Consider the following 26,523-nt stretch of genomic DNA (forward strand, 5'->3'; position numbering starts at 1 on the left):
CAGTGTCGTTCCACTGCTGATATTCTGGCTTATGTTGCCCATCTATGGACAAATTCAATGGAAAAGTTTGGTGAAACTCAAGCCATTGCTCTTGACATTTCAAGGGCTTTTGATCGTGTTTGGCATAAAGGTCTTCTAAATAAGCTTATATCATATGGTTTGCCAGCTGTTCTTTGTAACTGGGTATCCAGTTTTCTCTCTGATTGCTCACTGCGAGTGAGGGTAGACAGCTCTCTGTCTTCTAACTTCTCCACTAATGCTGGTGTTCCCCAAGGTTCAGTTCTTTTCCCCCACTCTTTTCCTCTTGTATATTAATGACCTTCTTCCATTAACCGGAAATACTATCCAGTTTTGCTGATGATAGCACATTGCTTTCAACCTTTCAGTTTGAGAAACCCTGCCCTGCTCAGTTTAACTTCTCGAATATCCACTACCGATTCCTTAAATGCAGATCTAAAGGTAATTCTTCAGTGGGGCAAAGAAAACTTAATTTCAATCCTTCTAAAAGTCAACACTGTCTTATATCTCACAAAAAAAAAGGATTCTTCTGCTCCTATGCTTATCTTCGATGACACTGATTTCTAGGCAAGATCTTGGGGTTTACTCTGACTTCTAATCCCTCTTGGCATAAAGCACATTACAAATATTGCTTCCTCTGCATCTAAAAAACTGGGTTTTCTCTTTCGCTCTTGGCATTACTTTTCATCCAAACAGTTGTTTACTCTGTTGAAATCGGAAATCTGGCCTACCATGGAATATTGTTCCTACATCTGGGCCAGTGTCCCCAAAACATGTCGTAGGCCTCTAGATTCCATTCAAAAGAGGGCAGTTAAGTTAATAAATGTCTCATCTGTAACAGAGTCTCTCCACTCTGTTTCATAGACTTGTTTCTGTTACATGCCTTTTCTATAGTTACTTGCATGGACACAGTTCTTCTGAATTGGCTTCTATAATTCCCGCTCTCTCTTTCAAAGCAGTCCGAACAAGTGCCGCAACCAGTCAACATCCTTTTACTGTCCAAGTTCAATTCCACAAAACCAACTTTTCTTCTTCCTCATTTATTCATTCAACTTCTGTTTTCTGGAACAACCTTTCTTCATAAGTATTTCCTGAAAATTACAGTCTACAGAAGTTCAAGTCTAATGTCAACCAGTATCTTCTTTCATCTTTTCAACCTATGCACGGTACCAAGTTTTTTTTTTTTTTTTTTTTTTAGGAGCATTAGCAACTAAGGTCATATTGCTCCGGGGATATGCAGTGGTCATTCCCTGACCTTTCCGCATCCTCCGTATTTGGTGGTCACGGGCTCGAACCCCAGTCCAATCAAGAAGCGTGTGCTATGCACTGCTGCTCCTGCCCACCTGGCTACGGAGGCGCCCGGTACTAAGTACTATAGGTACTAAAAAAAAAGTACCTAGACATAACAATGATCCTTAAGAATGAAAAAAAAAATTAGCATGGAAAACATTTATTTAAAAAAGGTTGTTTAGGCATGGGTAATGCACTTCCATCGTTTCTACTACCCAGGTAGTATGCATACATCGTTTGATAATATCTCATATTGTGAATACCTTCACAATGAGTTGCCGAGGTATTGCACTACTTTGAATAAGTAACTTCACCAGTGGACAAGATTAGTGTTACTTATTCTCGGCGGATACCTCCACTCAGATGGCACCGTTTCGAAGCTTGTTGGCTTACTCATTGTTGGGTGGGCAGGTACCCTGTTGTTACAATAGTCTCAACCTGGTTATGAAGTATAACTCACACAATATGAGAGATGCTTGATGGTTTAATCTAAAAATATTTCTTGCCTAAATGTCTAAGAATATGAAAAAGGTTGTTTATGCATGGTTGTTAATGCGCTTCCATCATTCCTACTACCCAGGTAGTATGCATGCATCATTTGATTATATCTCGCATTACTCATGCATAAACAACCTTTTTCATACTCTTAGACATTTAGTCAAGAAATAATTTTAGATATTTATTTAACATGATATACTGTACGATAGTAAAGTGATTACAAACAATTATGGGATGATGTGGTTTCTTTCTTTGGCAATTCTTTTTTTTTTTTTAAATTTTATTTTACTTTATTGTTTATTATTAGTTATATTTGTAGTTTACAATAATATACCTATGTAAATCTAAGCAGATGCCATTACAGCATTTTTAGTGAGAACCCCCAGGGGGTTCGCAAACCACCGGTTGGTAATCGCTGATGTGGACCAATGCTTATACCAGTGGTTTCTACAGAAGCATAGTGAAGAAGTACCGATAAATGGGTAATTTTGAAAGCACAGGCACTTTAATTTCATAAGCTAATTGGCGGGGATGATGACACATTTAAAGCTTCTGAAGGAGGGCTCATTGTGAGCCCTCCTTCATAAAGCTTGAGAAGGAGGGCTCATTGTGAGATATTCCTGGTTAGCAGGGCCGTGCAAAGGTACTTAAGGACCCAGATGCAAAAGAGGTTAAGGGGCCTCGTTTATTTATGTTGATGGCTTTGAGACTTTGATGGCTCACTCAACTGAGTCCCCTCCCCTGGATTGGGGGCCCTGGCACACATCCAATGCACTCCCCGTTTGCACAGCCCTGCTGATTAGTCTTGTAAGCAAATCTGCATCTGGTGACATTACGGCAGTAGAAGCGTTTCTTGAATTTATGAGTAATGTGATTCAGGATGGTGAATTCACAGATAAACAGTTGTACAACCTATGACGAAAGCACTAAACTTCACCCCACCAAGTCAATGAATATTTAAAAGGTACCCAACAAAGTGAGCATGAAAACTAACAAAGAGAGAATTACTGTGCCACTGTGCAAGGTCAGTCATATTTCTGCCAAGAAACAACTGCACTAATTCAGTATCTTCTTTCATCTTTTCAACCTATGCACGGTACCAAGTTTTTTTTTTTTTTTTTAGGAGCATTAGCAACTAAGGTCATATTGCTCCGGGGATATGCGGTGGTCATTCCCTGACCTTTCCGCATCCTCCGTCTAAATGTCTAAGAGTATGAAAACAACCTTTTTCATACTCTTAGACATTTAGTCAAGAAATAATTTTAGATATTTATTTAACATGATATACTGTACGATAGTAAAATTCAGCCTATGGATAAGGCAATTATTTGAGCCTTCAAATTTACTACTGTGGTGAGTTACTTGATGGTGTTGTGAACTCAGCAATTCAAGTTCTAGAATTTCTGAACACATTAACATTTAAAGATGCTGCATAAAATATTGGATAAGTGTGGGAGAAAGTAAGATGAACAGAAATTGAAAGCTACTGGAAAAAATGTATTGGGAAAAAAAAAAAAAACTACTAAAATCATACAATAAACTTGAATTAGCGGCGTTTTCGGAACAAGAAGTAAAGGCTACTCATAACCTACTTGGCGGCAGTCTTGGAGGAAATGAACTGGCTGCTTGGGTTGAGGTGGATGCAAAAGCTCCAGTTGTACATTACATGAGCAAGGAAGAAATCACAGCCTCAATTTAATTGAACAGTGGGAACACAATCGACGAACAGAAGACCAATAACGTAGCAAATGACTCAGAAAATAATGTCAATGACTGGTGTAAGGAAGAAGCACCAGAAATTATCAGTGTTTGAAAATATTAATGAGGTGATGGCATGGTTAGAATGTCAGAGTAATACCAAACACCTTCATTTATTGCATCTGACCACCATTAAGAATTATATACTGAAAAAAATGCTGTCATCAGTTCTGATGATTTAATTATATGACTATATTAGAATAGAAGCATAAAACGTAAGTCCATAAGAGCATTGTTTATTAGCAGAATGTAAAGGGAATGTATGACCTTTAATACATTATGTCTTCTAATCTGTATACTGCATAAAACATTAGTAAAGGTATATATTTACTAAGTAAAGTGTATTTATGTTAAAAAAACTGGAGGGATGGTAAAATGTTTTCAGCTATAACTCGATCCCCTTATAATGAGGATATTAAAGTTGTTGCCTGACACCTGCATTATATCGTGGTTGTACTGTGTATGTGTATATATATATATATATATATATATATATATATATATATATATATATATATATATATACAGGGTGATTCACTACCAGTGCGACAAACTTGCAGGAGGTGTAGGGGGCACAAAGACGAATCGGAATCACATAGCATTGCAGGGTCCGAAATGCCTTCGTCATGTGATAGAGGCAGTTGAACGGGAGGTCACTGACTTCCAGCAATCCCGCTGGAAGTCAGCATTTGCGAACCGTTTCTGTTGAAGAAACCAAGTAGCAAAAGTCCTCTGGAGCGGATAATCCGCAGGCTCCAATGATTGGACGCGTTGCAGATAGTATGAACTCATTTGGTTTGTTGACAGTATCCTCCCTACAGTGGATTGGGAAATACCCAATCGTTGGCCTATCGCTCGAGTACTCATACTCGGATTGTCTTCTGCAAGACATAGGACATTCTCCTCATTGTCTGGCGTCCTCGTCGTTCACTCTCGATTCATGGCACCTCTCGTGAAACAACCAGTCTCACATAACCTTCTGTGCACACGTGCGAAAATCGTATGATGAGGAGCACGCTTGTGCGGGAAACATTCCTGGTACAAGCACAGAGCAGTGTGCCCGTTACAGTCCACAGCTCCATACGCGAGGTGCATGTCGGCCAGTTCAATGTTTGAATACTCGTCCATCCCACTGCCTCGGGAACCGGTTCGCAAATGCTGACTTCCAGCGGGATCGCTGTTCACGCGACCTCCCGTTCAAGTCCTCTACCGCATGATGAAGGCATTTCGGACCCTGCAATGCTATGTGATTCCGATTCGTCTTTGTGCCCCCTACACCTCCTGCAAGTTTGTCGCACTGGTAGTGAATCACCCTGTATATGGATAGGTTATGGAAAAGTGCTATAGAAGGTTAACAGTCAGAATCAGGAGCATACCAGGAATGCCCAGCAAAAGCCTAAGGTTTCCTTGCACCACATGGTTAATACTAAATATTTTGGGAAAGTGGATAGGTCAATCCCAACCTTCCACTCTCTCCAATGCAATAATGTTTGAGATTTCTTCAATACTTATGTTTGCTCCAATTTTTTTTTCAGTTTATAGGAAACAAACAACCATCAACAGAAAGCAAGAAATTTATTTCAACATACAATGCCTTAATATTTTAAGTAATCCATTCTGTCAGATACAAAAAAAAAAAAAAAAAAGCACAACATTCCATCCAGGAACTCAGAAATTGTGTCACTTGAGAATTTCACACACTAATTTTACAGTTAAACAGGATCTGGCTCAAGAAGAAAGGTCTATATCTACAGACAAGAAATAACCAATAAGGCACACTCTCCAAACAGAGAACAGGCAACTAACTAGGTTGGTTAAACATGATTTTTCACTTTAACCATTCTTATGTTTCGTTCAGAATACTAACTTTACTATCTAGATGATCCTGTACTGCATCCTTGATCCTGTTTCCATGATTTTTCCTACCACTGAAGTCAGTCAGAAGGTAACCAATTCACTCTTAAAACTGCCTTTATATACCGAAAATCCAAGATAATTTCTCCTGAGTCCAGTGATACCCTCATAATGGTGCCATGCAATCTTGCCACCTCCTTGAAAAAAGGGGCTTTACCTGCCTTTAGGCCTAAAAGTATTTCTAATAAATAATCTGAAATTTCAACATTGCTAACTTCATGCTTCCCAGGTTCACTCACAGTTTCTCCTCACCATGAAGATTCTATCATCTGTAAATATCAATGAAAAGTATCTGTTCAATTCATGTAGACCTCAGCTGCAGATAGGTGTTAGATAAACCCTTTGCACACCCACTAATTCAATGGTCTGATCTGATTTGTTTCTTCATTTCTTTTTATTTACAAACAAGAAAAACTCTTAACCAGTGATTTCTCATTATTTACCAGCCTAATATTTTCTGTAGTATGATTACAGATCAGCTTGGTGGGGGAACACTGATTAGATTACCTCAATAACCAAAAAAATAAGTGAAATAATAAAAAAAATAAATAATAAAACAAATTGCATCATGAAAAAACCACTACAACAAAATTGAATGGCAAAAGTGTTTCATAAAATTATTTTATTTCAGTAATATTTATCTTGTTGTGTCCTCGTTTCAAATTAAACATTAATATATTCACTGTGTCTAATGCATATAAGCACTACAAGTTATATGATATTATGTTAATGTTATCATTCAAAAAGTACCCGAGTGCTGCTATGCCATAACAAAAATGTTTTGTCACTCTTAATCAGTCAATAAACGAGGGCTGTAAAAGTAAAAGGACATGAAATTAGCAACTGCTTCGTTCTGTTGGCACACTCGTTAAACTCTTGGCTTTAGCAACAACACTGACTACTGTTTATAGCTGGTATGCAGTTTTATGTTTTTAGTTATTTTATTTTTTGTTTGCTATTGCAATTAGTTTATGTACAGAGAATAAAAGTTTTGATAAAATTTAGTAGTTTGTTCTGGTTTACAGCTCAGCTCAAGAGAGTTTGGTTTTAGCCAAGGTTGAAAATTAAAATGGTTGAAAAGTAAGTTTGAATTCCAGACTTCTACTTTTCAACCATTACTTATGAATTTTCAGAATGTTGTTGTTTCTCAACTTTTGGAAAATTATGGCATATGAATGCATTCTAACAAATGTAGGCAGAAGGGAATGCATTAAATGAGTTTTAAATAATAATTGCAAATACACTACCACCTAAAAGTTTGTAACCATGTTTCAATTTTCTTAATTTTCCAAGTTTTTATTAAAATAGGACAGGTTAAAATGAAGAAATTAGGACAGACTTTTAACAATCTTTATTAAAATATTTTATATTATGTATTAAAAATCAAAAAGCTTAAATAATATTTAAGCAATATTTAGGAAATTTCTAAATAATTTGAGAATATTCGAAAAAGGTGTAGATTACTCCTGATGTGGTAGAACATTGTAGAAGATTCTTGAACATTGAAGAAAATTCTTGACTATTCTAAAAGGTGAGAGTATTATTTCAATATTATGGAAGACTGTAGAAAGTTTTGAAGTGTTTTGCAATAATATAAATTGAGGAGTGAGAGATGTAACTTATAAAATCGAACACCCATCATTCAGAAAGAATTTGGTGCCTGTTTTGTGTTTCCTGATAAACCTGGCAAGAAATAAGGAACTGAGTGTTGAAAAAAGAAGTGTTGTTATAACTCTGTATAAAGAAAGTTATTCAATGAGAAGTAATGGCAAAAAACTAGGTGTTTCATTTAAAGAGTATGAACTACCATTCAACGATTCACGGAGACTGGCAGTTTTAAGGGCAAACTGTAATTAGGACAACCGCATGTAACAATGGAAGCACAAGATAACACCATAACACTAATTTCTAAATGCAATTAACTTACTGCACCTGAATTCTGAACTGAGTTTAAAAAGGAACACAAACTCCCATGTCTACATGCACTGTAAAACTTCTGAAATTCCTTATTAAAATCAGAAAATTGAAAGAAACAGTTGGATTGGGGTAAGAGCCACCAATGTTGGACAAATAAAGGTTGGAAAAACTTACTGTGGATGGATGAATCCAAATTTGAAATTTCTGGATTTATGTGAGATTATCAAATGAAATAAAAATGGTGCCACATTGTTTAGTGCCTACAGGCAAGCAAGGTAGTGGTTCCACCATGATCTGGGGTGTCTTCTGGAGTGGGTGACGTCAGAACTAAAGGAATTTTAAGAAAAGAAGGCCATTCTTGAACATAATGCAATATCCTTTTGTCTTCGACTTTGTGGAAGAAGTTCTATATTACAACAAGACAATGAAGCAGCTCTAAGCTGTGCAGGGACTTTAAACTAAACAACAGGAGGATGTATTGCAAATTATGGTGTGGCCACCCCAATCACATGACTTAAAACCAACAGAGCTTTTATAGGATAATTTAGACCAGTGGTTCTCAACCTTTTTAAGCTTATGCCACACTTAAAAAAAATAATGTGAACTTTGCGGCACATTTTATCAAATATAATGTGGTGGTAATAACTAAAAAAGTACTATATATTCAATCGAGAAAGAACTGATACATTTTAATAAAGTCTAAGCCAAAGATTTTTTTATTTAGTTGCATACAAATTGGAAATTTTCACTAAAATATTTTAATGAAACATCCAAGCTTGATGCTTTTCAGTAATTTCCTGTAATGTTAGGGCATATATCAGGAAAACTTGCTCTTAAATCGTCTTCAACACACAGTTTTTTCCTTTTATTGGATTTAATGTTTGTTAATGTTGAGAATCTCAAGTCACAACAATAAGTAGGGGAGAACTGCAATTAAATTCTCAAGGCACAATTTGAAATTCCAGGATACTCATCTTTGATTGAAATCCAGGATGCTTCTAGAGGGGAATTCAGTAGGTTTCATTTTAAGACTTTGATTACATGATGTTAATTTTTCTTCAATCACTGTGAATCCTAAGCCAGATGAGATGGACATAAAAGGGTTTCATACACAGTCAAAACTCTATATTTAGCGATGGAGAGTATTATTCTCCTAAGTGATCAGAGATACGAGAGCAGCAATATTATTTTTATTGGTATCAGGTATTAATGGAAACATTAATATTTCCTATTCTTGCTCTGTTCAGTCAATGAATAGTTTTTCCTTAAACGCTAGTAGCTTGTCTGTAGAAGTAAGTATATTATTGTGTCCTTGCATTCTGGTATTGAAGTTGTTCAAATGGATGAATATTTCCACTATATAACCTTGCACACCACAGCTCATTATTTAGGTATTTGTAAAAATTGTTCTTTTCTTCCGATTGAAAGAAAACTTTCATTTCGTCTTTTAATTCATAGATGTGAAACAATATCTTCTTATTTCTGAAGGCAAAATTAAACAATCATGCTTGGCATCCATGGCACTACAAAGCTGATTAAAGAAACTGGTTTTAGTCTTGATTTAACATAATTGACATAACAGTGATTTCAATTCATTGCCTAGTGTTCTTTTAACAAGGGCCTCTATGTTCAGAAAGCAATAAGCAAACATCGCATTCAGGTTTTCTTTCTGAATGAAAACCTCTGATGGAGTACCATCAGTACAGACACCCAAGTATGATTTCCATGAAATTTCTATTTTTTCTAAGTAGCCAGTCAAAGAATCAAAGTCAAAAATTTTGTTACCTCTGATGCATAAGACTTGAGTTATAATTTCAGTTTCATAAATAAAATGAACAAAGGTTAATAGCTGTGCTTTGCCACTAATATCAGTAGGCATCTACTTGTAACACAAAATCTGATTTTTTTAGCCCTGTAGATACTTGTTCCTTGGTTAGAAGACATTTTGATTATTCTTCTTTGAACAGTATTATCCAATGAGGTATTTTGGTAATTTATTTTTCGGCTTCAGCACCAAACAATATTTTGACAATCAAATGACAAGTTGGCAAAATAAGACGCTCCGCTGTGGTTTGAGGTTTCTTTTGCAAAGCAACAATTTCTGCAATTTGATAATAAGCAATCCGAGCTTTTTCAGAAATTTGTATTCTTTTCTCAAAATAGTTTGCCTATTTTTTTGTTGTTCAAATATCTTTTTGAAATAGTTCAAATCTTTATCCACGAGATTTGCATGGGTAGTGATTAAATGTCTCTTCAATTTGCTAGGAACCGTGGTATCATTGTTAAGTGTGAAGAGAAGGACGGTCCTTCCCTTCACAGGAAGAAAATCTGGAACTTATATAACTGTCCATATACTTTCAGATAACTTTGTGCTTCTTCAGTTGCATGTTCCTGCTCAAATCAAACTGGCTTTTATCCCCAGTGGGCCTCTCAATATAATCCTTGTTGCAGCATTCTCCTTCATGTCTTCTGATAAAATTTTCTATTTTACTTTTAGGATGGCTACTTAAACATGAAAAAAAGTGATGACTAATAGACTGCTAAAATATGCTACATTATCATAGAAATGTACTCACAGCACTGATTTATATCTCTGCAAATCACTGAGCAGAACTGTCAGAGAATTTTTTGTTTCTCTTAGGTGAATTGGCCAATGGGCATAAGTAGCTAGATAGCACTTGCACACAGACAGCTGACACCATATAGAAGGTATTACGATGTAATGCCCGTTGTAATAATTACAGGGAGGGGCAGCATTGGCCTGCGTAGACTTATTTCAGGTGTTCGCATCATGGGCACCACTCTCTATGGAATTCCCAATGTAATCACTATTTCCTTCCAATGCTGGTCTCCTGCCAGCTAGAAATGCTGATGCATTAGGGAAAAACATGGTGACAGCTAGAAGGAAGTTGTAAACAAATCATTGTGTCACCAAAGGGGTATTCTGGCAGGAATCTCCCAGACTCATGTTGGGGCAATGCACAGAAGATGAATTAAGTTTTCATATAATAACTTCTCTTTATTATACCTGGCTGCCACTAACTTCTGACAAACAAGTGATAGCACACAGGAATACAAATTTAAAATTAAAAGGACAAATTTTAAAATTTGCCCTTTAAATTTACTAATTTATCTCGGGCACACTTAAGGCCTCCGTAGCCGAGTGGTCATGAGCGGGAGTGCAGTAACACGCTCTTTGAGTAGACCGGGGTTAAACCCCTGCTGAATACGATCGATGTGCCAACCCGCACTGGACCAGTGTTGCAGATTATGGTCCATTTCCCTCAGCATGAATTGTTGAGGAGGCTTCCATCCTGCAGTGGGTTGATAATGGCTGCAATTTACATTTTACATCTCGGGCACACTTAGAGCAGTTTTGCAGCACAATGGTTGAAAACCACTGACTTAGATAATCAAGTAGTCCATGAAGTCAGCCCAACTTCACAAAATTTATGGCAAACTTTGCAGATTGCTTGGAATAATGTTAGTCAAGAAACTATTATAAAAGTAATCACCAGAATGCTACGTCTATGTAAGGCAGTGAAAAATCTCGTGGAAGATATTTTGATGAAAAATTGTATAAAAGCAAACTGGCTTTTATATTGATTCGGGTGTTCCCATCATGGGAGCATCCGAATATAGTCGTTAATATTAATCATTTCCAGGTTTTTTTTTCTGTAAATTTTTCAATGCTTAATAAAAAAATCTTAAAATACATTGTAGTGTGTGTGTTTTTTTAATATTAAATCTTACACTGTCATAGCTAATTTCAAAAAATTAAAGACGACTATTGTCATAAGCTGCAATTCCAAACTTTTAGGTGGGAGTATATAGAACTCTTTTCCAGGCCTTAAATCTACTTGAGCATTAGATGAGGAAAAACTAAATTCATAAAAATTATACTTCTATAAATGCACTGGAATAAGCAAACTTTTTAATAACCACACCAATTTCCACACTATCTCTACCGATAACTGAAAGTCCTAAGTATGGAAAGCTTTAGACTTCTCCATGGATAGCTATACACTGAGAAGGATTAATTAATTAATGCAAGAGCGGCCCATCCCGAGGGTGCAAGAGCGGCCCATCCCGAGGGTACATTGATGACTGGGTGCACTGCACCCAGTCATCAATGTTCAAGGGATGGCTGAAAACATGAAACTTACATATACATATGAAGAAAATTTTAAGAGGGGGTTGAACAGAAATTTTCAATTGGCACTTGGGCACAACATACCCTGGGAACACCCTTGAATTAACAGCCATGTTTATTACCACATGCTCCTATCGCAAAACCTTAAATACAATTCAAATCAATTTCTAAACTTTAAGTTTTAATCCTTCAAAGAGAAAATTGTAAAAACATTGGAAACCAAGTTAATCCTCTTTATTTACACTTACCAACAACTTCATCACCTGGTTTTATAGTTGTTACTGCACTGCCCACTTCACGCACTATTCCAGCAATATCTTGACCTGCAGGATACAAAGTCTGAGAAGAATCTCTGTATAAAAGCTGGAGAATCTGTATTAAAATAACAGTAGTAACAATTACCCTGTAATCAACACTTGACATGAAAAAATGAGACTGCTACACAGTAATAATTTTATAAACTAAACACAATCTAAATCTGGATATCAACTGCTGTCTTCTTACTGAATGACACAATCCTAAATGTTTTCTTAGAATATGGGCTTCATGAATAAGGTCTGAAATGGCTGCTGGGACCCCATCATGTACATACAAGAAGTACCGGATTTATTTATTTATTTTATTTTTTTTTTTTTATGAAAACATCAAATGTGAAAGGTATTAGAACTTATAGTACTTAGTACTGTGCCTGGGTTGGAGGTTGAGCAGATGAAAGAAAATATTTGTTGACATTAGACTTGAACTTCTGTAGACTAATTTTCAGGAAATACGTATGAAGGAAAGCTGTTCCAGAAAACTGCAGTTGAATGAATAAATAAGGAAGATGAAAAGTTGGTTCTCTGAGTTTGAAGTTGGACAGTAAATGGATGATGGCTGGTGGCAGCATGTGTTCGGACTGCTTTGAAAGAGAGAGCGGAAATTATAGAAGCCAATTCAGAAGAACAGTGCCCATAGAAGTATCTGTAGAAAAGGCAGGCAGCAGAAACAGTATGTCTATGAGACAGTGAATGGAGAGACTCTGTTAGAGAGGAGTCATTAATTAACCTAATTGCCTTCTTCTGAATAAAAACTAGTAGCCTGAGAGAGGTTTTGGGGGCATCGCCCCCAAAATCTCTCTCAGGATGTGAGATGTGAGAACAATATTCCATGGTAGAGCAGATTTATGATTTGTACAGAGTGAACAGCTGTTTGGAAGAAAAGTAAAGGGAAGTGCGAAAGAGGAAACCAAGCTTTTTAGATGCAGAGGAAGCAATATTTGTAATGTGCATGTGCCAAGAGAGATTAGAAGTCAGGGTAATCCCAAAAAGTGATATATATTTTTTTTTAGGTAAACCCCAAACACGAGACGTATTAGAACCGATAGTACTTAGTACCGTGCTTGGGTTTGAGGTTGAGAAGACGAAAGAAGATATTTGTTGACATTGGACTTGAACTTCTGTTGACTGTAATTTTCAGGAAATACGTATGAAGGTTGTTCCAGAAAACGGCAGTTGAAAGAATAAACAAGGAAGATGAAAAGTTGGTTCTGTGAGTTTGAAGTTGGACAGTAAATGGATGTTGGCTGGTGGCGGCACGTGTTCGGACTGTTTTGAAAGAGAGAGAGAGTGCAGGAATTATAGAAGCCAATTCAGAAGAACAGTGCCCATGGAAGTATCCGTAGAAGAGGCATGCAGCAGAAACAGTACGTCTATGAGAGAGCGAGTGGAGAGACTGTTAGAGATGAATCATAAATTAACCTACCTGCCCTCTTCTGAATGGAATCAAGAAGCCTGAGGTTTAAAATTGGTTGACCAGTTTTCAGAAGCCTTAAAACTGGATAACCAATTACTAAAAACAGTTGCCAAACCATAAGTGGAGTGTGGGATAAAGGATTTCATTCCAACAAGAATAATTTCACTCACAATCTGAGCAAACATTGATATCAGAAGTTTTGAAACAGTAATCCGACCAAGGAAAAGAAGAAAAGAAATCTCACAGGTCATCCCATTTTGCATTCTTGTAATGTCAAACAACACGAGGTTGGGAACAGCCATGAGATAAAGGTCCCATTGGAGAAGAGACAATCAACAAGTTGTGATATAAGGTGCCTAAAGGACCAATGATTTTGACCGTGTACTTAGATGGGTTGTTTGTGAGAAAAAGATCAAGCATGTTGGCTGTATGGTTAGGATTGTCCGGTATTCTTGTAGGTAAATGAACAATCTGTGCATGGTCATTAGTAATTACAAAAGCCTCAGCATCTCGACCAGCTAGGTCGGTGTGACTAGAAAAATGGAAGCCAGCTGGAGTTGTGAACATTAAAATCACCAACGAAAATTACTTTACCGTTAGGAAAGTTGGACTTGAGAAAGGAAAGTTGCAAAAAGAGGAAATCAAAGAGCTCCAAGTGATTAGTGGAGTTGGGAAAACAGTAGAGACAACAGATGAATTTGACAGAATGAGGTAGCATTAGCATTAGTAGAGGCATTTGATGCAAGAAAGCAAGTTTATGCAGCATCAGCCAAAAAAAAAAAAAAACCCACTTCCACTTCACCCCTCTGTTCGTTCAGAATACCTGTCCAGCTGAGCCTTAAACTTATTTAGGCTATCAACTTCCACTACAAGGGATGGAAGTCTGTTCCACCAACCAACCACCCGCTGGCTAAAGGCAAATTTCCGCACGTCTATCCTACATCTGTCTTTCCTCAATTTGAATTTATGCCCTCTCAGGTGATTATTCTGAGCTAGAGGAAGAATCCCATCAGCATTGAGCATGCTCAAACCATTCAAGGCTTTATACACCCTATCAGATCACCTCGCTGGTGCCTAGTCTCCAGACATTGTAATTTGCAAAACTTAAGCCTTTCTTCGTAAGAGCACCCCTTTGTTCCATTCACTAATCTTGTTGCCCTTCTCTGTACTCGTTCCAGCAGCTCTACATCCTTCTTGAAATGAGGCCTCCAGACCTGTATACAGTACTCTAGGTGTGGCCTGACCATTGCCTTATACAAGGGAATAATCACCTCCTTATCCCTGCTGGAAAAATTCCTGTATATTATTGACAATACTCCATGAGCTACTCTTGCAGCCCGTTTGCACTGCTCAGAGAACTTCATATCTGCCTGCACAACCACCCCTAACTCCCTTTCATTCTCTACCACTGTCAGTGTAGTACCACAGAGTTGATACGTTGCTCTGGGGTTGCTGTTTCCCATGTGTAGTACTTTACATTTGTCAATGTTAAACTTCATTTGCCACCTCTCAGCCCATCTGCTCAACCTTTCCAGTTCCTGTTGCAGCAGCATAGTGTCAGTAGTGTCCTTGACAACCCTGCCAACCTTTGTATTGTCTGCAAACTTGAACATTAAGCTTGATATACCATCATCAATATCATTTATAAATACAGAAAACAATAATGGACCAAACACTGAACCCTGAGGGACTCCACTAATAACATTAGTCCACGATGAGCAGTGTCCATTGATTACCACTCTCTGTCTTCTCCCCCCTCAACCACCCCTTTATCCATAGCAGCAACTTGCCTCCAATGTCACACTGCTCCGATTTGTGTAGCAGTCTTCCATGTGCAACAGTATCAAAAGCCTTTCTAAGATCCAAGTATATAATATCAAAGCTATTCCCTGCATCCAGTTCTTTTGTGACTGCATCATAGTACCCAATCAAATTGGTCAGGCAAGACTTCCCCTTAACAAAACCATGCTGTGTCCGAGCTATAACTGAAGTCTTGTCTAAATGATCCTGCAGTGCTTCTTTAACCAGTGCCTCCATTAATTTTCCTGGAACAGAAGTTAAGCTCACAGGTCTATAATTACTTGTGTCAGCCTTTGATCCTCCTTTGTGAATTGGGGTCACATTTGCACATTTCCAGTCTATGGGTACCTCCCGAATCCAAGGAAGCTCTCATAATTATGGCTAAGGGTTTGCTTACTTCCTTTGCTGCCTCCTTTAATATAACTGGATAGATCCCATCCACCCCGGGTGCCTTTCTTGTGTTTATCTTCAACAGTTTCTCCTCCACTTTACTCCCAGTTATTTCAAGATTCTGTAGCTTACTGCTAGAGTTGAATACACCTCTGGCATTCCCCTCGCTGAATAACTCCTCATGTGTGAATGTCGATGCAAAATATTCATTTAGTTTGTTAGCTACCTGAGCAGGATCATCAACAGTTGACCCATCAATATCAAGTGGACCAATCTGATTCATCCCCTTCCTTCTAGAGTTTACACAAGTAAAGAACTCTTTGCTGTTTTTCTTTGCATCCCTTGCCAAGGATTTCTCGTAATCTGCCTTCACCTGCCTAACCTCCTTTGTAACTTGGTTGCATATCAACTTGTATCTATCATAGGCTTCTGTGTCATGTGTTAATTTGTTAGTATCCCATGCATTTTTCTTCTCTGCCATATGCCTCATTAGTTCATCTGATATCCATTTTGGCCTAAACCTTGAACAATATTTCTTAGTTGGTAAGTAAAGCCTAGTAGCTTCCAAGATAAGTTCTTTGAATGCTTCCCATTTTGAATTTGCTGTTGGTAACATCATCAGTTGGTCCCACTGTATAGAATTTAAATACTGTCTCAGTCCATCGTAGTCGCCTTTACGGAAGCAATAACCCTTCCCTTTACCCCTAATGGTAGTTACCTCTTTGAGTAAATCCCACTTCAGCACACTGTGATCACTGCCACTTAGTGGTTCATTTATCTGCAGATTCTTAATGCATGAAGAATCACTGCTGATAATCAAATCAAGAGTATTCCTCGCTCTAGTTGCCTCCCGAACATGCTGATGTAGAAAACAATCATACAATAAATCCACAAAAGCCCTGCTAGTGTGTGAGTGACCAGCCCCCAAATTCCAGTCAATATCTGGGAAATTAAAATCTCCCATTATAAGACTCTCTGATTTACTGGCCCACTCTATTTCCCTGTACAGTTTCTTATTATACTCATCAGAGTCATTAGGCCTATAGCACACTCCTACTCTCAATTTTGATCTCCCAATGCTTATGTCACACCAAACTGACTCAACACTGCACTGTCCAGCGATGTTGACTAGCTTCACTTCCTTGGTTTTTATGTGTTTCTTAACTAATAACATAACCCCTCCCCCCTTCCTATCCTGTCTATCCTTTCTGTAGACGCTGTACTCCCCAAATTCCAGTTCTGCATCCCTTATATCTGTGTGACACCACGTCTCTGATATCCCAACAATATCTGCCTTTGATGTTTTGAGCAATACCTCAAATTCATCAAATTTATTTACTAAACTCTTAGCATTGGTGTACACGCAAGTATACCTGCACCTGTTTCTATTCTTAGCTACCCTAACACAACCCATGTGTTTACTTGTACCGCATGGCTCCCAGCAGTCTCTGAAATATCATGCATCTTGTTTTTCAGGCTTCTGCTCATTCTAATAGAAGCAGTGCAAGAATCTCTTTCACCTCTGCCAGTGGCTACTGTCAATCTATTGGTCTTTGTCTCCCCCCAAGCTAGCAGTTTTCCAACCCACCTAACACTGCCTCGATAGCATCAGCAAATATTCTTGCACCCTTTCTATTTAAGTGTATCCCATCCCTGTAGAAGCAATCTCTCCTGTTAACAAGTACAGTCCAGGCTGAAAAAAATTCTACCCCTTGAGCCTTGCACAATCTTTCCAGGGCCGAATTGTTCGACAAGGCTCTCATCATATACTCCCTCCTATCGTGTCTGGGCAGAATTGCAGACACTTTCAATTTCAACCCTAATTCTCGGCTTTTGTTCAACAGTGACCTGTACTTGTTAAGTAATTCTGCCAGTCTCCTATTCTTAATATCATTAGTGCCAACGTGTACAACTATATCACCTTTTGTGCCATTAAAAGATGATATTCGCTCTACAACGTCATCAACCTTTGCCCCTGGCAGACATACCCTGGTCCTGTTCCACCTATCCTTTTTACAAAGCATGTTCCCCGTTTCCCTGACAATAGAGTCACCAACAACTACTAGTTCCTTCGAGACCAGCGCATTCTGCCTTGGGGGTCGCCTCTGTGTCACGTGATGCCCAAGTGCAAGCTCTGGCGTTGATGTGGGCAGCTGAGAGCTTGATGGACCCCTCAATTTAGTTTCTTCTAGGTAGAGAAGTTTTAAGCCAGAGAATATTGAAAAGAGGAGATTCCAAATTACCAAGTCTCTGACAGGGAATATCAGAACAGACATATGCACAAGTACCACCTTTGAGGTGAAAGGAATCATAAACCAATAATTTGGGCAAGTGAGATGAGCCATAGTTGAATCAGATAACTGGGAATCTGTAAGAAAAAGTACATGGGGTTTGGCAGATTGCAATTGGAAATGGACATCATTAAGATTAGAATTGAGGCCATGTTTATTTTTAAAATGAACTAGGAAGTGTTTGGGAGGTTTAGATCTTTTCACAGATAAGCTTACTGTATTAGTTTGACAATTCATGGTGTATTCAATAGTAAGAAAAAGTGGGTGGGACATGCTGTATGAAGTAATGAAATTTTTGGATATGGTGTACACATGGTAAGAATATACCCAGATCCTTGACATAATGTGGCCTCGACAATGCCCCCCCCCTGCAATACACACTACTCAGATGCCCTCCAGTCACTATCTGGAAGAGTAGAGGCAGCAAAATTATACACTAACTGATCTGGAAGCCTCCTAAAGAGTTACCAATAGGTTCAGTCCGGTGTACTAACTAGCGGCCGGTCTGAGAATATCATTTTACAGCTGTACCCTCAAAATGAAAGGAAGATTGGAACTTGCCATGATGTCCATCATAATCTCAAAAGTCATGTCATACTTCATGATGGAAGAGATGGGGAAGGGCTGACCGGAACTTAGCTCTGGAGACTAAACATGGGTTCCACCACTTCAAGCCTCCAATAATAAGCAAAGTGGTGGTATTGCACCGGTTGATGAGAGTCATCTACCACCTAGTATTACCTGGTAACACAGAGGGTAGCATTCCTCCATGTGGTGTAGGTGCCACACCTCAACCCCTGCTTATGTTGGTTCACACCTGGGTGGTCACCCACAGTGTGCTTTTGCATGGGGTTATACCCAGACTTACTAACAGTTCCAATATCATGAAGGTGCAAGCAAAGGATCTGGCAGTCACAGGCCATCTGGACTTCGCCGAAATTGGGTCCACTTGACTTGAGTATCACATAAATATCAGTTCATCATCGTTTTAGACTTCCAGGTACAGCTTGTCTGGCATATCTGAGAGAATGTCTGTGACAACCTAAAAGATCATGCACATATTATTCTGACAAGCACATCATTTTATAAAATTTTCCATTTTGAGCTAGGAAAATTTAAAAAAATTAATAAATGATTACAAAACATTAAATAAGTTGCACAGTAATAAGTCAATGTTGGGATGAGTTGGGCTGAGGGGGGTCAAAAAGGCCATAGAAATGTTAGGAAAAATTTTATTTGATGACGAAGCACTAACAGTGTAATATGTGAACATAATGATGCGGCCCCTTTTTGTATTCACTGCAAATGTACTGCTTTGATGTTTGTGGAGCTATCAAGGATGACACATGATATTGTTAAGTGGGACGTCTTTGTGTGTGCTCAATGTAAGGAGCATGAGGAAGTTAGGCAACAACTCAGCATTGTTATGGGATTTATGAGCGCTTGAAGAACAGGGTGGATGCCATCGAAGGAATTAAATTGGTGGGCCCATCAAGCTCTCAGCTGGCAAGATGTGCTGGTCCCACAGGAACTAGTTATTGTCAGTGAATCTATTACCAGGGAAACAAAATATATTGTGCAAAAAGAATAACTGGAATAGGAGAAGTGTACATCTTCCAGGGGCAAAAGTTGACACTGTTTTTTATGGCATATTGTTGTACATGTTGGCACTAATTACATTAATAGGAAGAGATCTGCGGAATTACTTAGTAAGTACAGGTCAATGTTGAAAAAACGCCGCAAGTTAGGGGTTAAATTTGTAAGTGGCTGCAATTGTGGCCAGAGATGAAAGGAGAGAGTATATGATGAGAACCTTGCCAATAAATTCAGCCCTGTAGATACTGTGCAAGACTCATAGGGTAGAATTTTTCTCAGCATGGTCTGTGCTTGTTAAGAGGAAAGATTGCTTCTACAGGAATGGAATACACTTAAATAGAAGGGTGCAAGAATATCTGCTGATGCTATCGAGGCAGTGTTAGGTGTGTCAGAAAACTGCTAGCTTGGGAGGGGGAATACACACAGATTAACGGATACCTTAATAGATTAACAATGGCCGCAGGCAGCGGTGAAAGTGATTCATGCACTGCTTCTATTGGAATGAGCAGCAGCCTGGGAAACAAAGTGTTAGGGATGTCTAGAACTGCTTGGAGTCATCATGGAATCTGAAGTGTTGGTGAAGACATCAAAGCCGTATATTGTTGGGATATCAGAGACGTGGTACCACACAGATGTAAGGAATGCAGAATTTGAATTTGGAGAGTACAATGTGTACAGAAAGGACAGAGAGGACACAAAGGGAGGAGGGATTATGCTATTAGGAAACAAAATCTAAGGAAGTGCAATGTAGAGTCAGTTTGGTGTGACATAAGCACTGGGAAAGCAAAAATGAGAGAACGAGTGTGTTATTGGCCTAATGACTCTGATGAGTACAATGAACAAAAGTACAGAGATAAAGAGTGGGCCAGTAAATTAGAATGACTTATAAGGGATTTTAACTTTCCAGATATTGACCGAAACTTGTGGATTCGTCACTGGCACACTAGCAAGACTTTTGTGGATTTACTGGATGACTGTTTTCTACAGCACCATGTGCAAAAGGCAACCAGAGGTAGTAATACTCTTGATCTGATTATCGGGCAGTGATTATTCACACATTAAGAATCAGCAGATAAAGTAACCACAAGGTGGTCACCGAGTACTCATCTAGAATTTACTAAAAGATGTAACTATGACCAGGGGTAAAGGGAAGGGATTTTGCTTTCATAAAGGTGACTATGGTGGTCTCAGACAGTTATTAAATTCTATACTGTGGGACCAACTGATGATGTTACCAAGAACAAATTCTAAATGGGAAGCATTAAAGAAAGTAACCTTCGAAGCTACTAGGCTTTTCAAATCAACCAAGGAGTATGGTTCAAGATTTAGGCCTAAATGGATGTCAGATGAACTAATGAGACTCGTTGCAGAGAAGTAAAATGCATGGGATGCATATAAATTATCAGGCAACACAGAAGCCTATAGTAGATATAAACTAGTCTGTAATCAAGTCAAAAAAGGAGGTTAAGCAGATGAAGAGACTAATTATGAGAAATCTTTGGCAAAGGATGCAAAGAAAAAAACAGCAAAGACTTCTTTACTTATGTAAACTCTAGAAGTAAGGGAATAAATTAGATTGGTCCACTTGATATAGATAGTTCAACTGTTTATGATCCTGCTCAGATAGCTGACAAAGTGAATGAGTATAAATCATTCAGCTCCCTGTTAGAGTTTAATAAGCTCTAACAGGGAGCTATATGATTTTGTAATAACTAAGAGCAAAGTGGAGAAGAAATTGATGTTACACATGAGCAAGTCACCTGGAGTGAATGGAATCTATTGTTAGATTAAAGGAGGCAGCAAAGGAAGTATGCAACCTGTTAGTCATAATTACAAAAGCATCCTTGGAGTTTTTTTTTTTTTTTTTTTGATTTGGTAGTTGTTGGCGCATCGGCTTCTGTGGCCATATTGCACCTCCAAAGGTTTTTGCAGTACAGTGATCCAAGCCCGAGGCGGGAATCGAACCCGCGACCTTTGTCCTTGGAGTTACAGGAGGTCTTCCCTGACTGGAGATGCAAATGTATTGCCAATTGACAAAGGTGGATTAAAGGTTGTTTGTTGTTTGGTTTTTAGGAGCATTAACAACCAAGGCCATATTGCTCCGGGATATGCGGTGGTCATTCCCTGACCTTTCCGCATCTTCCGTATTTGGTGGTGACGGGCTCGAACCCCGGTCTAATCAAGAAGCGTGTGCAACGCACTGCTGCTCCTTCCCACCTGGCTACGGAGGGGCCTATGGATTAAAGGGTGACAGGAGTAATTACGGACTTGTTAGTTAAAATATTGTTCAAGGGAAAATAATGGAGTCACTGGTTAAAGAAGCATTGTAGGATCATCTAGACAAGACTGCAGTAATAATTCAGATAGAGCATGGGTTTGTTAAGGGCAAGTCTTGTCTGACCAATTTGATTGGACACTATGATGTAGTCACAAAGGAACTGGATGCAAAAAAAAAAAGCAGCGTGTGTACTCTGTACACACAAAAGGTGTTTTATTTTATGTGAAAACATCCTTGGCATGGACGAGGTTAAAGGATCGGGCCTTCATAGTCGTTACGCCTGCAGTTGGAAATTCTAAGAGAAGTAACGGATAATTTTCTGGAGTGTCATTTTCATTTCATAATCGATGATAGATGTCACAATCGGCTCTAAACATATTTTTTAGAAATTGTGATTCAAGTTCTTTAGAGGAAATTACTGTCCTGTTTGATGTTCTTGTAAATGATTTCATGTTCGACTACTGTTGAAATTTGTGGAGGGTCTACAGCAGGCATAGAGCTGAAATATGATTTTGTTTCTTTCTGGATGATGCAATCGAAGCTGCTATACTCTGCAGTATACTCAGTCTAACCAGTTTAGGTGATCCTCAGGTAACTCATTTGAACTCAAATTTTCTGGACCAAGATTTTGTTCTTCAGGAAGTTTTTCAAAATCTTCAGGAAGTTCTTGAATATAATTTAGTGATGTTGACAGTCCAGCTTCTTGATGAGAAGTCTATGTAGAAGTTTAATGTTGAATAAAATCTTGAAAAGCAGATTTTATTATTAAACTCTGCATTTTTTTTTTTTTTCTTTCTCTATGTTTTTGAACTCTTTCTTTTTTTGACATGGGAGGCTTCTTCGGCTGCCTTGAAGCTTTTATTCTAGCATAATATTACTACCCGCTACTTACTCTACTGAATCAATGTTAATGACTGAGTTAGTGTCATTTGCATCTCTTAGTATGAACGATGTAACGTTTTATTCTCACGCCCACTACTTACTCTTCCGAATCAATGCTAGTGACTTGGGTTAGCATGGTTAGCACCTTTTAGGAAGTGACGTAATTTGTGTCATTTCCATAAGACAATTTAGTTACCAATTGGTTTTGCTTCGGTTCGAAAATGTAGTAGGTGCTGCCAAAGATGTTTTCACATCAATAATTCTGATATCAAAAACTTGGATTTCAGGAAAGCTTTTTATACTGTTGCACATGGAACAAATTGGAGCATTATGGCATTCAGTGCAAGTTTGTACATACTTGTACAAATTGGAGCATTATGGCATTCAGTGCAAGTTGCTACAATGGATAAAAGGATGGTTGAGTGGAAGAAGACAGAATGGTAATCAATGGACACTTCTCTTCGTGGACTAATATTATTAGTGGAATCCCCCGGGGTTAGATGATGGGCTCATTGTTTTCTATACTTATCAATGATTAATGTCCAAGTTTGCAAATGATACGAAGGTTGACAGGGTTTTTAATGACAGTATGCTACTGCAACAGAATCTAGATAAGTTGGGCCCATCTGCCCAACTTATCTAGAACTTATCTAGATCCAACTTATAGGAGGTGGCAACTGAAGTTTATCTATTGCCAAATGCAAAGTACTGCATATGGATAGCAGTAACCGCAGAGTAACGTACTAATTGTGCAGTACATTCATTCTCCACTATGCTCTGGGTAGTGGAGAATGAAAAAGACTGGGGGGTAATTATGCAGTCAGATATGAAGTTTTCTGAGCAGTACAGACATGCTACCAGAGCAGCTTATGGGATCTTGTCAATGATATACAGGAATTTTTCTAGCAGGGATAAGAGGTGATTTTCCCTTTGTATAAGGCAATGGTCAGGCCACACCTTGAGTACTACATACAGGTCTGAAGGCCTCATTTTAGGAAGAATGTAGAGCTGCTGGAACAAGTACAGAGAAGGGCAACAAGATTGGTGAGGGGAACAAAGGGAAAGTTGCTCTTACCAAGAAAGGCTTAAATTCTGCAAATTGCAGCATCTGGAGACTATACACCTGCAAGGTGATCTGATTGAGGTGTATAAGGCCTTGAATGGTTTTAGAAGCTCAATGCTGATGGGGTTCTTCCCCTTGCTCAGTTTACACACGTAAGGGGGCATAAATTCAAGTTGAGGAAAGAGATTTGTAGAATAGTTCTACAGAAATTTGCCTTTAACCAGCAGGTGTTTGATTGCTGGAATAAACTTCCATCTATCATTATGGAAGTTGACAGCTTAAATAAATTCAAGGATGAAGTGGAAAAACTTTGAGTGTATGGATGGGTGAAATGGGATTTTTTTTTTTTGGCTGATGCTGTATAAGCTTGCTTTCTTACATCATATATTCCTCTATTAATGCTAATGGTTAAATGTGTCCTGCCATGGAATATTATTCCCACATCTGGGTGTGGGCCACAAAAGCTTCTTGAACTCCTGAACTATCTAAAAGAAGGAATCAGGTTATCACGTTGGACTACTGCACGGATGAACCTTTGGTTCTACTTCTTATTTGGGGTGACTTTTTTTCTTTTAATTTTTTTTTTTTTTTTTTAGTTTTCAAAAAATGTCATATTTTTGAAAATTTGGATTTGATGATTTATGGAGATTGTCCCAAATGCAGAAATAGGAAGATACAAACACACAAATTTAGAAAATATAGCGAATTTTTTTTGTAATGCAAAAATTAAATCTTTTAAGCAACTTTTACTATTAAAATAAAAAAATTTTTTTTTTCTTACCTTGGAATCCACTTCAGAAAGGGCGCATGCCTTTACTTCGATCAAAATGGAATATCTGGTTATTGGTGGTACATCAACCTAGTTATAGGGGTTGGGGACAAAACCACAAATCATTTTAAATTCTAATGAAATGAAAGATAGTTTACATAAAATTACACTTAAAAGTTTTTAATGCTGTTCATAAAGAAGATTACATATAAAAACTTTCTGTATATTTTGTTCTCAGCAATCACAAGGCCAACAATTTATTTGAGAATTTGAAAACTCGCTAAAATGCACTTTAAATTTAAAATAACTAAGTTCTTCTTCTTTGGTCCTTAGCTGACAGCTGGGGGAGGCGGTTGGCCACGCAACCAGTATGCTGCTGTAGGTGCCGCAGGGTTTTGGACTTGCTCTGTGATGTTCTTCCATACCTTACGATCAATGGCGTCAGTCCTGGCCTGGTTAAGGTCGAGACGTCGGCTCTTCAAGTCATTTTCCACTTGCTTGGCCCACGTTTTCCTAGGCGCGGTCCGTTGGATGCTCCATTGGGTGGGTCGTTGTCTCCAAAGGAGTCTGGATGGTATTCTGTTCGTGCCCATTCTACATACGTGGCCAAACCATCTAAGCCTTCGCTTCTGGATTTGGTCGGCAATGGTTGGTTGCTGTTGGCATCTGGCGCAGATGGTATCATTAGTGATGCGGTTGCGAAGAGAGATGCCCAAGATCTGCCGCAGGCATCGCATTTGGAATACCTCAAGTTTGTTCAAATCTAACTTGAGACAAATCCATGTTTCCGATCCGTAAAGAAGAATAGGCAGAATCAAAGTCCAGAAGAGTCGGATTTTAGTCTTTGTGGAAATGTTGGTCCTCTTCCACAGACACCATTTGAGCGAGGCGAACGCAGTGGCTGCCTGTCCTAAGTTCTAAGTTCCTAAGTAGAACTAAGTTCTACCTACTGAAAAGCTTAAATTTTGCATTAACATTTTATAATGAAAATTATATTGCAGTCATCTACCACCTAGTTGCATCTATACATACAACAATATTTGTAGGTACCATGATGACTACATTACTAGACTACAACACTACAGGTTACCGCAAGTAAGATAATGAAAAGTAAGGTCTTTAGTCACATACGGGTACATCCTTTCAGATGGCCTCAGTCTTAGGGTTATCCCCCCTTCTTGCCGCTATTTTAACCCAATAGGAAAACGACTTCGACTGAAACTACCAATAACACGCACCGTCTGTAGAAGTAGTTTTGTATCAGGTTAAAACAGCAGGGGAAGGAGGGATAAACACCCTAAGACTGAGGCAGTCTGGAGGGCGTACCCATAAGTAAATTTCAGCCCACTCATGAACTCCGATAATCTGCTTTTAATAATAATTTTAATAATAATTTTTTTAATTTTTAATAATAATAAAAATAATAATTTTTTAATAATAATAATAATTAATAATATTTAATAATAAGTTTAATAATAATTTTAATATCTGAGAGCAAAGTGAAGGAGAAATTGAAGTTAAACAAAAAAGGCACCTGGGGTGGATGGGATCTATCCAGTTATATTAAAGGAGGCAGCAAAGGAAGTAAGCAAACCCTTAGCCATAATTATCAGAGCCTCCTTGGACTCGGGTGGGGGTCTCCATGGACCGAAGGTGTACAAATGTACCACAATTCACAAAGGGGGGTATTCAAAAGGAGACGAGTAACTGTAGTGCTGTTAGTTTAACTTGTGTTCCAAGGAAAATAATGGAATCACTGGTTAAAGAAGCATTGCAAGATCATCTAGACAAGACTGCAGTAATAGTTAAGAGACAGCATGGGTTTGTTAAATGGAGGTCTTGTCTGACCAATTTGATTGCTTACTATGATGTGGTCACAAAGGAACTGAATGCCAAAAATGATTTTGATATCATATACTTGCATTTCAGGAAAGCTTTTGATACTGTTACACATGGAAAACTGCTGCACAAATTGGAGAGGTATGGAATTAAGGGAAAGTTGCTACAATGGATAAAGTGATGGTTGAGTGGGAGACGACACAGAGTAGTAATCAATGGACACTGCTCTTAGTGGACAAATTTTATTAGTGGAGTTGAGCAGGGTTCGGTGTTGGGCCCATTGTTGTTTTGTATATTTTTATCAATGATATTGATGAAGGTATATCAGGTTTAATG

At 38.3% G+C, this 26,523-nt stretch overlaps 1 protein-coding gene across 1 annotated transcript in view; it reads right to left on the bottom strand.

Moving 5' to 3' along the window:
• Nucleotides 1-26,523, bottom strand: part of LOC150088258 (ferry endosomal RAB5 effector complex subunit 4-like) — a 433,728-nt gene that overhangs the window by 333,248 nt on the left and 73,957 nt on the right. The window contains exons 2-3 of the mRNA XM_090369407.1: nt 24,361-24,438; nt 11,797-11,920 (exon numbers count right to left, since the gene is read on the bottom strand). Coding sequence (XP_090225533.1) covers nt 11,797-11,920; nt 24,361-24,438 — 202 coding nt within the window. The remainder of the gene's footprint in view (nt 1-11,796; nt 11,921-24,360; nt 24,439-26,523) is intronic.

This window comes from Mastigoproctus giganteus, chromosome 3 (assembly GCF_048544385.1).
Source record: "Mastigoproctus giganteus isolate SK-2022 chromosome 3, ASM4854438v1, whole genome shotgun sequence".
NCBI lineage: Eukaryota > Metazoa > Arthropoda > Arachnida > Uropygi > Thelyphonidae > Mastigoproctus > Mastigoproctus giganteus.